The 13,308-nt window shown below is 37.5% G+C and overlaps 3 protein-coding genes across 3 annotated transcripts; 2 read left to right on the top strand and 1 right to left on the bottom strand.

Annotated features, from left to right (window-relative positions):
- LOC110013190 (CLAVATA3/ESR (CLE)-related protein 25) lies at positions 87–1,583 on the top strand. Its single transcript, XM_020699282.1, has 2 exons — positions 87–784; positions 933–1,583. The coding sequence occupies exons 1-2, from the start codon at positions 537–539 to the stop codon at positions 964–966; spliced, it is 282 nt and encodes a 93-aa protein (XP_020554941.1). The 5' UTR covers positions 87–536; the 3' UTR covers positions 967–1,583.
- LOC105177192 (probable inactive receptor kinase At1g27190) lies at positions 2,935–5,345 on the bottom strand. The gene is made up of 2 exons (XM_011100248.2): positions 4,385–5,345; positions 2,935–4,350 (listed from the first exon to the last, which is right to left on the bottom strand). The coding sequence occupies exons 1-2, from the start codon at positions 5,066–5,068 to the stop codon at positions 3,220–3,222; spliced, it is 1,815 nt and encodes a 604-aa protein (XP_011098550.1). The 5' UTR covers positions 5,069–5,345; the 3' UTR covers positions 2,935–3,219.
- LOC105177191 lies at positions 10,856–11,416 on the top strand. Its single transcript, XM_020699124.1, has one exon. The coding sequence runs from the start codon at positions 10,856–10,858 to the stop codon at positions 11,414–11,416; it is 561 nt and encodes a 186-aa protein (XP_020554783.1).

Here is a 13,308-nt window from a genome sequence, read left to right as displayed (position 1 = left end):
TGGCACAAAACTCAAAGTTCCATCTTTATAGAGAGAGGGGTGGGGGGTGGGGGGTGGGGTGAGGGTGTATGCTTGAAATAGGAAAACAGTGAGGTCCCATAAATTTTGCCATGAAAATGAACACGCCAAAATAAAGGGTGAGTTGTGGGTGGACCAATGAAGGGAATAGTGAAAGCAATTGGAGGCCCCAACTTTAACAGTGCTATTGTTTTTCAGAACAAACCAACTATAAAAATTCCTACTAATTTCTTCTTTCATCCCGTATATACTAATACACTGCCCTTTGCTTTCCTCAACCCATCAACTCCTTAATTCCCCGCCAAACTTAAACAATTCTCTTTCTTCTTCACCACATTGATACTTCTCAAGAACTCAGATTCCTCTTCTGTATATCTTTCATTGGATAGTTGTCCTATAAGTCTTGTTCAAGTTCAAGAACGCTTTATCGGACACGTATTTTCGTTTAATACTCCTCGGACTTGTGACTTCTTCCAAGTTTCATATATAAGTCAGGAGAGCGAGCATTATCAGTGATAATGGGGAGCAGGAGAAGAGTTGTGTGCATTGCTCTGTCTGTTAGTTTGCTCTGGTTTTTGCTTGTTCTGAGCTTAGCAGACCGGAGTAATGGAAGGGATGCTACTATGACTACTGTTCCGTCAACCGCAAGTGTTAAATTCTTGAAACCAATAGAAACTGGGAAGAGTGGTGTTCGTGATCGGAATTTCAACCTCAATTGTGTCAGCAAGAGGAGAGTACCCAATGGACCTGATCCTATACATAACAGGTAACGTCAATCACCCAATACTCCAATAACATGACTTGTTGGTTGTACGAACGTGTGGTTGATGATCATGTTGCTATCAGGAATCTGTCATGCTTATCAGATGACGTTTTCACAACTCAGAATTGTCTTGATTGTTTTTTTCCTCCAGGAGAGTGGGGAGTTCAAGATTGCCACCAACATAAGCTTATGAAAGAGGTGGAAGTTGAGGTGATTCAGCTGATCTTGCGTTTCTAACTCCATTTTTCTGGGGTGAAATCTTATCTCTACATATATATATATATATATATATAGGTAAATTGCTTATCTTCCCTTTGAATTCAGACAACAAAGACTCATGTAACTTGCTTTGCATGTAAATGATACACACAGAAAAGATGGATTGCCTTGAAAAAGAGTTATCCACAAGGTTTCCAAATAGTTTGTTTGAGGAATGGCATGTACATTTTTGTTTAATTGTAATGCTGGGTTTTCAGTACATATATTGTGGTTTGGAGATCTACAGAGGTCCATAGTCCGAGATTTCAGATGTTTTGCCGTTAGCGTGTTCATGCAATAAAGGGTTTTTGTCTTCACCTTTTGTTTAGGACTGACCATCTTTTCTACCCTAATAAAGCACCACCTCGCACGGGCTAAAGGGGCTCTTCTTTCCAAAATCATTTTGCCTTAAATGTTGGTAAGTGACATTACTGTGGGTAGCCAGTGCCTCAAATTTAGGTTGTTTAGCATTAATTATTATTTCCAAGCTGCAGTGTCTGTATCATACTTAGGAGACATAATAGCATTTTGCTGCTAGTGTGAGAGGGCGATTAAAATAGTACATACGTAGATAAAATGAATTTACATTGCAAAATTTGAGTAATCTTCAGTACTTGAATGTACATTCCATATTTCCAGTTGGTGAGGGTTGAGATTTTGAGGGTTGATTTTAATCTGGACTGAATTTGATCTGATTGAGATCAATTACATAACAAGTGTAATATATTTGTCGTATAATTGATTTACAGTTCAAAAAAAATGATCCAACACATGATGAATGTGAGATACTTGCTGTGTAATTGATTTAATTTTATTAAACCTGATTTGATTACAACCTTATCATATATACTCTCCTTTTGTTCCACAGTTACACTCTTTTATGTTGGGTTTTAAATTTGATTTTGATTGTTTCAAGAAGTCCAAAGTGAATGAGAATGAAACAGGAGGTGGGGGCTCCTCAGTCCTTTCATCTGTTGTTGCATGGAAGGGCGTGGCACAAACCCCACGTCCACCACTTGTTAAATTAAAAAGTGAAAGTTCATCACTTTATTGCAACCTTATCATATATTTTTTTTTCCAGTTATTTTAATTGAAAAAGGGTTCGGAGGGAATTACATCGCCTAGATGTTACAAATAGCTCATGCCAAGAGTTGGACGTCAAAATTCTCAAAAACCTTAAAAGTTTCAATGTTCTCCAAATATTTATAAATTCATAATACTTACTAACACATTTATCTCCTAGGAAATTCTTGATTTACGCATGGACAAACCAACCTGCTTCGTTTAGGTCTTTCACACAATTCTTTATTCCAAATTTTTACTAAATTTTCTATTTTTGTAACACATACAAGTCATATATACGGAAGCTACATTGGTATTTTATTAAAGGAATACTGTACATATATAAAAATAGAATTTAAAATAGAACATTCAATGGGGTATCACTCACCAAGGTGTTCATTACATACAAGAAAAGTAAATCAGGATCCATACTTCCTGTAGAAGCAAATACTTTTCAGCACAATACAAATAAAGCAAACTGGAGGTGGGAAGGAGCTAAGGAAAGAGAATGCAACATAAAGTAATTTGTGTAAGCATGTATAGGTTCTGAATTTTCTGAAACTGTGAGTAGAATAAAAATGGTGGCAGGCTCGCACACCCTGCATTTCTTTCTATACCAAAGAAATAATTTTCTGCTCAACATATGGTGCAGTAAGGCACTATTTGCTCTATTATTAACAGAACTAGTTTTGGAAACATAGGCTCAAACGGAATATTGGAAGCCGACATATCATCATACGCTGTCAACCTTATTTGCAAGGTGTCCGTATCCAGAAACTATGAGGAATGGTTCACAACCAACAACTGTATTAATAAGATAGAGTTCATCCGGATTCTCAACAAGAATTTAAAAAGATAGCATCAGAAGAGCAAATAACAGATGATATGAACCAACAGAGTAGATTTTGTTACAACTGAAACGAACAATAAGAATGCCTCCAGTACAATTTATGCAGCTCAGCTATTATACAAATATATTCAGGAAGAGTAGGATATGTCGCAGTAAGCAAATAAACATAGATTCACACGATTTGCTTGTCATAACTCACCACCGCATGCTGCAAGAGTGCAAGATTAATTTCAACTATCAAGCATACATCTCATGCTTCTGCTCCCAGTTATAGGGGACTTGTTGACTCTTGTTTCCCAAACAGCAGCGGAAATTCATCATAATGTTCTGAGAGACCATGTTCCTCAGCCATGCTCTTCAGTGATTCATAAACTTGATACATGGACCACCTATCCTTGGGCTGAGAAACAACACAATTACAAGCGATTCTCAAGAACCTCACAATATCCTCATCATGGCCCTTCCCACATAACCGCTTATCAAGAGCATCTTTAATTCGACCAGAACCAGCAAGCTGCTTTACCCAGTCCACTAAGTTACCCTTAAACATTTCATCAACAGTACTAACATCAAGAGGTTTTAGCCCAGTTGCCAGCTCCAGAAGTACCACTCCAAAACTGTAAGAATCCCCCTTTACTGAAGCAACCATAGTGCTCGAGTACTCTGGAGCAACATATCCAATTTCACCTAAATCCCCATAGACAAAACTACTCTCATTCGATTCTGATGAGGTCAGAAGTCTTGCCAAACCAAAGTCCATTACCCTAGCATCAAAATCCTCATCAAGAAGGACCACGTTCGAGCTAATATTCTGGTGCAGGATCGGAGGGTGACATCCATGGTGAAGCCAAGCAAGCCCTCTTGCAGCCCCCAGTGCTATCCTAAACCTAGTCGGCCAATCCAACACAGCAGCATTGCCACGCAACATGGAACCCAGAGTCCCATTCGACAAATGCTTATAAACCAAGAGCTTCTCCTCCTCCACCAAGCAAAATCCCAGTAGTGGCACCAAATTTGGATGCCGCAACTGCCCCAACTTATTCATCTCCATCCTAAACTGTTTCTCCCCCATTTTACACACACTGAGCCGCTTAATGGCAAGCGCCGACCCATCCCGCAAGACAGCCTTGTAAGTCGTCCCCATTCTACTGGAGACGATAACATTCTGCACGCTAAAATTGTTTGTTGCAGCCAACAAATCAGCCAATTTAACCTTAACAAGTGGCTTTTGAAACAGGATAACCTGTGTAAGCTTATGAGCTCGTAATATATCAGCCCAACTACTCCCATCATCTCTTCGTCCAATCCCATAACCTTTCTTGCTCCTCTTATTCGACCTCATAAAGTACCACCACCACAAACCAAATCCCAGTAACAATGAAGCGGCGGCACCAAAAACCCCCGCCGCAATAATAATCGCCATACTCTTCTACCCCCGCCGCAATAATAATCGCCATACTCTTCTTAGTCAATCCACCACATTTGCCCAAAGGGCCGCCGCAAAGCCCACTATTCCCACCAAAATCAAGCTCCAGTTCATAATTGAAAGACGGCACTCTCCCGGATAAATCATTATTCGCGACAGAGAACTTTTTCAACCTCCCTAAGGTCGAAAGCTGATATGGGATATTCCCAGACAACTTATTATCATCTAGAATCAAGTTATTCAAATACGAACAATTAGCCAGATCCTCCGGTATTTGACCGGTCAAACTATTCTGCGACAAATCAAGAGTAACCAAATAGGGCAGCCAAGTGCAGATTTGCGGAGGGATCGAACCGGAGAGAGAGTTGCCAGCGAGATTTAGGGTCTGGAGGCTGTGGCAAAACTGAAGAGAATCCGGAATACTACCCGTGAGACTGAAATCCCGGAGCTCCAGACCAATAAGCCTGTTTTCCCGGTCATTCCAACACGAAACGCCGACGAATTTGCAAATGAACCCGACTGTAGTGTTGGAAAACACCCAGGAATTGAGCTTGCCTTCCGGGTCAGTCAACGACTTCTTCACTTCTTGCAAGCACCTGGTATCATCTTCCCCAAAGGAAAACGAGAGCAGCAGGGAAACCAACAGTAGAACAAGGAAAACAGATCTATCGTGTAGAATACGACGATTCATGGCACTGGAGTTAGCTTGGGATGGAGGAAAATGGAGGGTCAATGACGATGCATTCTTTCCTATCTCCGGAGGGTTGGTTTTGAAGCAGTCTTTTTCTGGGTTCGTTGGTAAAATGGGAATGAATAGAAGTGGGTTATGACAATAACAGCTAACAAGGTCTTTGACTGATTTTTCTTGCGTATGATTTCTTTTGTATCTCAGTGGAAATAGCAGAGAGGGTATCGTGTTTGACTGGGGTTGGAGAAGATGATTATGATGACCACTCTGGTCCACAATGTGTGGCTTTCTAACTACTGCGCACCTTTTTCTCTGTTTCACCTTTGAGTTTCCTGCTCAAGTAAGTTTAATCATCCATGCTTGTCTCTACTTCACCCAATTATGCATTAACCCTAGTTATGTAATTATGAACTATGAAGAGAAAGAAAGGAATCAAGATTCAAGAAAATGAATGAATGGTAGTAATAAATAAAACTAAAACATTCTTATCGAAATCAAATTGAATGGAATTAAACTAATCACACAACAATCGTATCATACTTCTTATGTAATTGATCTAAATTTAGTCAGACTCAACTTCAATCAAAGTTTTTCTGTATTTATATTCAATAGCCTTCAACATAATGCATGATCTTAAGAATTCGAGATCCCAGATCCAAAAAGTATTTGAAATAGTTTCTATTCTTATAACTCGAATACAAAGTTGCATAAATTAAGAAACGATAAGAAAGATACTTATAACTTTTAATTTAAATCAATTTTATTTAGACCATAAAATAAAAATAATCTTTTGAGCAATAACCTTTGTAAACGCCCCTAAATTAGGTAAATAGCACATTCATAATTGTTTAACGAGTAGTTTTTTAGAGGGCTCAATGTTATTTAAGTTATTAGTAAGGGCAGTCGTTCAACAGTATGTATATGCATGTAATTTTTATATTGTATATTGTTAGAAATATTTGTTTCCTTTTTCATATATATGTGATGTCTTTTTCAGTGTGTTGATGAAAACGTTCTGCGAATAAATAAACTGATCCACAATCCTCACAGCAATTATTATTGGAATTTGGATGATAGTGGTTGGCCTTTTGCAACTGGACTGGTCAAAAGCATTTACCTTCTCCCGCTTTTTTGGGTAGATACAAAGACAAGTGTGCCATAAATAAATACATTTCTTCATTTATTATCACTTTTACTATATACCATACTATAACTAATTATTTATTTAGAAAGAAAATTCAAACTTTGATTTAAAAAATTAAATAAAAGATACATTTTCTTTTAAAGTGGTTCTTATAACCAATGCTTATTACGGTCACCGTATGCAGAGAATTATAAATATTCGTAAATTGTGAGGATTTTTTTAAACTATCTTTCATTCTACATTGTTTTTCTGTGTATGTAATAAATAATATTTTATAGTTTAAAATATATTATAATAAATTATATTTTAAGAAAAAAAATAAATATAAAAGTAATTGTGTATCATATTTGTCGTGGGAGTACATTGTTATATTTAAAAATTAAAAACATTAAGGTTTGATTGCATAAAAATAATAATTACAAGGCCCATAACTCGAAGCAAAGGTTTAGCAGCTAACAAACCCTAGACTCAAAGTATTGTGGATTTTGGGCCGTCTTCACCAGATTAGTTGACCACTAGGCCCACATATTGTTTGGGCCACATGGATTTGTTGATAGAGGCCCAATGGTTAAAGTCCAATTTAAAATTTTTTGAAAGGTCAGTCGCTCAACTTGGCGCGACATCGGAATCTATTCTTCGCGCTCAGCGAAACGCGGGAACGACATTAGAACAGTTGTTCGCTCTAGCGGCAGGGCATCGTATGAGAGTAGTCCCTACCCGGAGCGGGTAGTTGAAACTCGAGAGCAGGGCTATAATCATGTAATAAGCACTTCAGGCGAACAGAACAGGCTGTTCTTCCTCACTCCCAAATTCGGCTCGTCATCAAACAATTGGCGGTGAACCATGACGGAAGCGGAGGCGAGAACGCGAAACTGCTGAGTGATTCGTAGTATTATTTCTATTACCTGTTTGGTTTAGTTGCTTGGTGTAGAAAATGGAGGCGCTGAAGAGGGCATATGCGGAGATGATACTCAACACCGCGAAAGAGGCGGCGGCGCGTGTAATGGCGGCGGAATTAGAAGCTCGGCGATTGGAGCAGGACTTGGTTTCTACTAAAGAAGAAGGCGCTCGGATGCTTCTTCACTTAAAACAAATGATCGATGAAAAGGTGACATTGAAAAAGTTTTTCTTTTTCCCGTTATAGTTGCACTAGTCATAAATACTTGCAGTCGGTTTATTTTTTCGAATCATTGGTTATGCTAATGCATCCATAGAGGATCCTTCTAATACCATAGGTGACCTAACTGTAATTTGTGATTTTCGGACTTCCTCAACGATCTTGCTTGTGTTGCTTATTATATTTTAGCTATATTCTTGTCCTCACATTGCTGGATAATAAAAAATCATAGATCATAGCAAACTACGTTAGAAGCTGGCTCATTATTTCCATGGACACTTTTACTGTGTTTGAGTGCTGAAATTGGTCTTTCAAAATAACATCAAGAGTTCCAAATAAGATGCTACCAGCTAGTGGTTTTGGAGTGACTCATGTATTTGGACCTATTGAGGGGGTACCACAATGGGGTGAGAAGAAACTAATTAAAGTTTCAGTTGAAGATTTCCAATTTCAGTTTTAACCAAGTCTATTAGTGTCCTAAATTCTATTGCTTTCTAATATTGGGAATGTATAACATGGATGGATTTTTGAAGACGGACTTGATTTTGAGAAACCCAAAGTTGTTATCCTCATCTTAAGATTGTGAATTATGATTACATGAAAAAGTAATCAGCTTGGTTTTGGTTACAGACTAAGGAAGCGGAGAAGTCATTGGTGAGTCAACAAAGAAGACTTCATGAGCTTGAATCTCAGCTAAATGAAGCGGAAGGGATCATATTAGACCTTAGAGCAGAGTTGAACCAGGCCCAGGAGCGACTGGATGAGGCGAAGAGACACAAACTGCCCTCTAGGCGACAGAATGAAAATGAAGAAATGCGTAATATGACACCAAAGTGCACATATAATGGTAATGAGCGTTTGGCATCATCTGTGTACTCTGGACCTGAATCTATAACTGATTGGGGCAAAATTTCATGTAAGGACACGAGTACACTAGAGCAAAAGTGTTGCGGTCCAGACAAAAAAAGTGTAAAGTCTAATACTGATCGTGATATTTACTCTGGTGACGACCACCCTTTTCTAGACCAAATAAAAGAGCCTGATCCGCTGAGGAATGGATGTACACAGAGCATTTGTGCAACTGAGACAAACTTACTGCAGGAGGGATTTCCTGTTGGAGACGAATCAAATCCTAGCAATAGTTCAACAAATTTTGGTGTTGTGCATGCTTCTGTATCAGAGAAAAAACCTCAACATGGAAACAATGAACCTATTTCTGTAGTCTGTAGAAGTTGTGGAAAAAGAAAAGTCGATTTCTGGGATGATGTGATTACTGCATGTGGATTGCATAGTTCTTATCAGATCAAGAAACCTTCTCAGGCTTTCCCACATCTTTCCTGTCACAGTCCCAGCAAAGTCAAATTGTGTGTAAAATCTGGCGAGGATCAGTTTCAGGCAGAAGATGAGACTCGAATCAAGAAGAGTCTTTATCTTCCTGAGTCCCCCAAAGAAGAACTCATAAGCACTGAAGTTCTACCAAAGAACATGGAGTTGATTGATGTGTTGGTGAAACAGGACGAGCTTGCTGCAACGTTTGAGTTGACTAGTTCATCAAGAGTTGATTGCGATGTGGAAGATGGTACTGCAACTAATGCATCTGATTTCAGTCATGCAAATGGCAAAATATCTTATAAAATGGAGTGGGAGAAGAAATCCATGATTTACCCTGAAAAAAGTCCTTCATTAGGCACAGATGGAAAAAGGTGATTCAGGATTTCAAAATTCAAGCTTGTCGATTGAATCATATGGGGACAGCAAGCAACTGGTGCAGGTAGCTCGTCAGGTTAGTAACAATTTTGAGAACGGACTCGTCTAGTTATCTTTGTAATTCAACAACTCTAAATTGTTTTTCCTTTTATTTGATGGTTGAACAACTATGTATTGTAATGTGAAAAAAGTGCCTGGTTATAGATGTAATATGGCAATTAATTCGAGACTTAAATAATAAAAGGGTGACAGACTAGTTAAGAATTTGAATTAAGATGCACCCGCCTGGGGACTGAACAAACCACCATGGCTAGTAATTTTTAATCAATATAATTATTTGCGGCTGAATAAACATAAGTTCTGTTTTCATGCTTTGGCGTATGTAAACTCTCTGGTGCTTTCAGAATCTTTCCTTAAATGAACCAAGACCTGGCCCTCTGATGCAGCTTATTTATTTGACTGGAAGCGTTGGCAGTACTGTGGCCTTTGCTGAGGAAATTTGAAATTGATGAGCACCTGGACAAAACCAATTATTCAAAGGTACAAGCTGCAATCCGTGAAAGATCCTGATATTCCTATCCATGATCTGTCATCCTAGTCATGTAACATATTTCTACAAAAATTTAATTTCTGATATCTTTCAATTATTTTCTTGCTTTATCATTATGCAAAATAGTGTAATTGTGGAGCTCAGAAATTCAAATTCCCCACCTATTCTACGAGTGTAGGATGGCATTTGATAATACATAGCTAAACTGCATGGTGTTGCTGGGGCTATTTTATTTAGAACTAACCCGTACAGTGGTCATTGAATCACATTCTAATTATAACTCTGCAAAGGGATCTGAGACCATAATTTCTAAGGATTAATCATCCGACTCTCTGAAATATAGCCAGCATACTTTTCTTTTATCTCAAAACTTTTCAAGTTGTCATCCCAAGAAGGAAAAGGTGGGAAAAGTGAAGGGAAGAAGGACATGAGAAAGAATAATAAGGATTTGGTAAACATGTGGGCTCAGTTTAGTAGCATCGGCGTGCATTATTCATGTCCTTTACCCGGCAAAAAGGACTGCACCATTTCTCTGTTAAGTCAGTTTTCAAATTACGGAGAAAAGCATGCGTTCTTGGTTCAATACCCTCATATGTCAGCACCAACAAGTACTTATCTCTTTTTGCCCTTTCGTCCTTTTCTACTTCTGACCTATAAATTTCAAATTATTTTGTAGCTTCATCATCATTTGATCTGATGACATGTTATTACACCATAAATGCATCTATAATAGTTTCTAAAATTGAATCTGCAATTGTTTCTTTTGTGTTGCTATGGATTATCATTAGTTTAGTGTGTGAAATTTTCGCTTCGTAGCGAACTGATTACAAGTGGATAACTAATTGGGCTGAAGATGAGCATGCAAAATGGCAGTCGAGTATAATTAAATAAAATGAAACTGGAAGTGCGACATAAGAATATAACACTTTTTAAATCATTGTGATTAAAGGGCGGTGCACGCCTCAAATACAAGGCTCAAAAGATTGTTTAAGTTGGACGCAATGATAAGGTTGCGGGTGATGCTGCCTGCAGCTGCATAACGAGAATGTCTTATTGTCTCTCTCATTCCTCACCTCATCTGATCATTACAACTCCTGCGTCCCATATTCTTTTTGCACCCCCACCTCACTATAAAGAGTCAAAATATCATTGCCTATGATTTATATATCCCTCTATAAAGAGCCCTTGTCATTCGCCACCCAGCTCTTAGCATACATGCTAAGTCAGTTGAACTATACACTCACTTTTTCCAACTTAGAGTCGTGTGTGTGAATGGAGCGGGACGAGAAAGGAGAAGATCGAGTAAAAGCTGTCTGTTTTGCAGCCGGAACGGCTGCACTCATGGCATGCATTGAGCGTGCGGTCGTTGTGTCTGTGTTCATGCATTGGCGAGTCTGGGCGTTCCTTGCACTGAACCTCTTGCTCTTAGCTATTCTCTTCACTTCTAAATCCCAAACCCCATCAGACGACATTATTCAAGAAGATGGTGCTAATTCAGAGATCAAGAAGAAGAAGAGCATTAGGAAAGATTGTGCCCGGGCATCGGTTTCGACCAACGGTAGTGGTGAGATGTTGAAGTCGGACCAAAGGGGAGAAGCCGTGGTGTGCGAGAAAGAGATTAATGTAGAAGATGATGGGAAGAAAGAAGATAATGAGCAGCTTTCAAAGGAGGAATTAAACCAGAGAGTGGAAGCCTTCATTGCTATGTTTAGGCAGCATTTGGTTTCTGATGCTAAGAGTTGTGGGCTAAACTATCAAGACAAGCCTAATTCTTCCAAGTCGAAGATCTCTGCTTTTGGAGTTAATTTTGGTATGTTTGAGACTAACATTTGATTCGAAGAACTGAGTTGTTCCCCCTGCAGAGTACGTAATTCTTTTGTGAAAATTAGTTCGGAGTTTGTCTCGATCTTGATGATTGTGGAGTCCAATTTGTAATAGATGGGAGGTTGTAATTATAGTTCACAAATTTTGCCTGCAGATTTAGGTATTCTGATTTGCTCATTCATGAAACTGGAACAATTCTTCATCGTAAATGTGTTGCATTCATTAGGCTAAGGTTGTCCCTATTCCGAGTAAAATAGACATGCAAACTGATCAATGCACCAAAAAGAAAAGGTTAAATTTAGTAGATTATGTGAAAGCTTAAAATTCATCTATAAATGAATTAGAAATATTCCATTTTATATGCCATCGATCACCAATAAATTTTAATAAGGTTGTCATCACCTACCGAATTAGAACAGCTTAAGATGGGGAGTTTGCTGAAAATCACTATGCTATCTAACTAATAAAAACGTTTAGGCCCACTTTGTCCCCAATCCCTTCAGTTATATTGTGTACATGTACCGTTTCGCCCCTCAAACTATGATAATGTACACTTTGCCCCTCCATGCAACTTATTTTTCAAGTCTTCATTTCTTTGCAATACATCAGGGAAAATGATTAAATTATTTAAAATATTTCAATTCTGTACATAGAGGAGTGATTTATTATTTCTTGAAGTAAAACACCTTTGTTCAAACTTCCTAAATATCTATACTTTTATATAATTAAAAAAGCACATTTGACTGTGCCACGTGTCTAGTATTTATAATTATATAAATAGAAATAACCTACAACCCTAGAATAAAGCCTACTAAATGAGACTGTTGTACGCTACAAACTAAAGGTAAAAAACAGTTAAAAATGAGATGGGATATGATAAGTAAGATCATAAAGTGGGATGATTTAATAGAATAAAGTTGGTGTAATGAATTAAAATAGAAGTTGAGTAGTGTAGAAGATATAGATAAGATTGTTGGGATATGGGTTCTCCATCATCTTACCCCATATCGCAAGAAAAGGTACAGTATTACTGTGTGTGTGGTGTAGAATTGGCTAACGTTTCATTTCAAGTTTTCAACCTACCCCTACTACTCCAAATAATTTAGTTCTCTCATCCTATTTTCTTTTTCTCTCACTTTCTCATAAATATGAATGATCTATCTCCCAAGGAGAAGCAGAGCTATTCATGATGAATGAGATCCTCATCTAATGTACCTACATTCATTCACCAATTAGAATGTCTCAACCCCCACCCCAAGAAAGCTACATAACATTTAATACCTTACTATCTCTGCTCCAATTATTTGCAATTTAATATCAATTATAAGTATTTCTCTGTTTCATTTTACTTTTCCTTTTTTTCTTTTTTCCTAAAAAAGAGTTACAACTATTTAGGCGTACATATCAAATATTTGTCTTGTGGTTTTTGGAGGTATTAAAGTGGGCTACTATGAGACAAAACATTTCTTTTTTGAAAAGATAATCCAAAAATATCATGCCTAAGTTTCAGTATCGAAATAATATTAAGTTTTTTTTTAAATTGATAAATTTCAAATCTTGAACAACAAATTAGATAATTTTTAAAATTTTCGGTATTTCAAAAATTTTAATTTTAATTCTAAATTATATTTTATTAAATAGTGATGAATTTTAATTTTAATTTTTTCATCAAATTCAAATACAACATAAAAAATACCTCAAAATTTTCAGATAGGGAGGTCCTCATCAAATAATAATTACGGAAGAAGTTCTATTTCCATTATTTTGTGTCGCATGCACAACATCAATAACGTGTGATAGAATACAATTAATAGTGAGTAAATCAATCAACAACTTGGAACACGTATACACACACCACTAATCATTAGTTTTCCACAAGTCAACAGCTTCATAATATAGCT

The sequence above is a fragment of the Sesamum indicum genome, linkage group LG15 (assembly GCF_000512975.1).
Source record: "Sesamum indicum cultivar Zhongzhi No. 13 linkage group LG15, S_indicum_v1.0, whole genome shotgun sequence".
NCBI lineage: Eukaryota > Viridiplantae > Streptophyta > Magnoliopsida > Lamiales > Pedaliaceae > Sesamum > Sesamum indicum.
The sequence above is the reverse complement of the archived record's forward strand: the minus strand, read 5'-3'. Positions and strand labels throughout refer to the sequence as shown.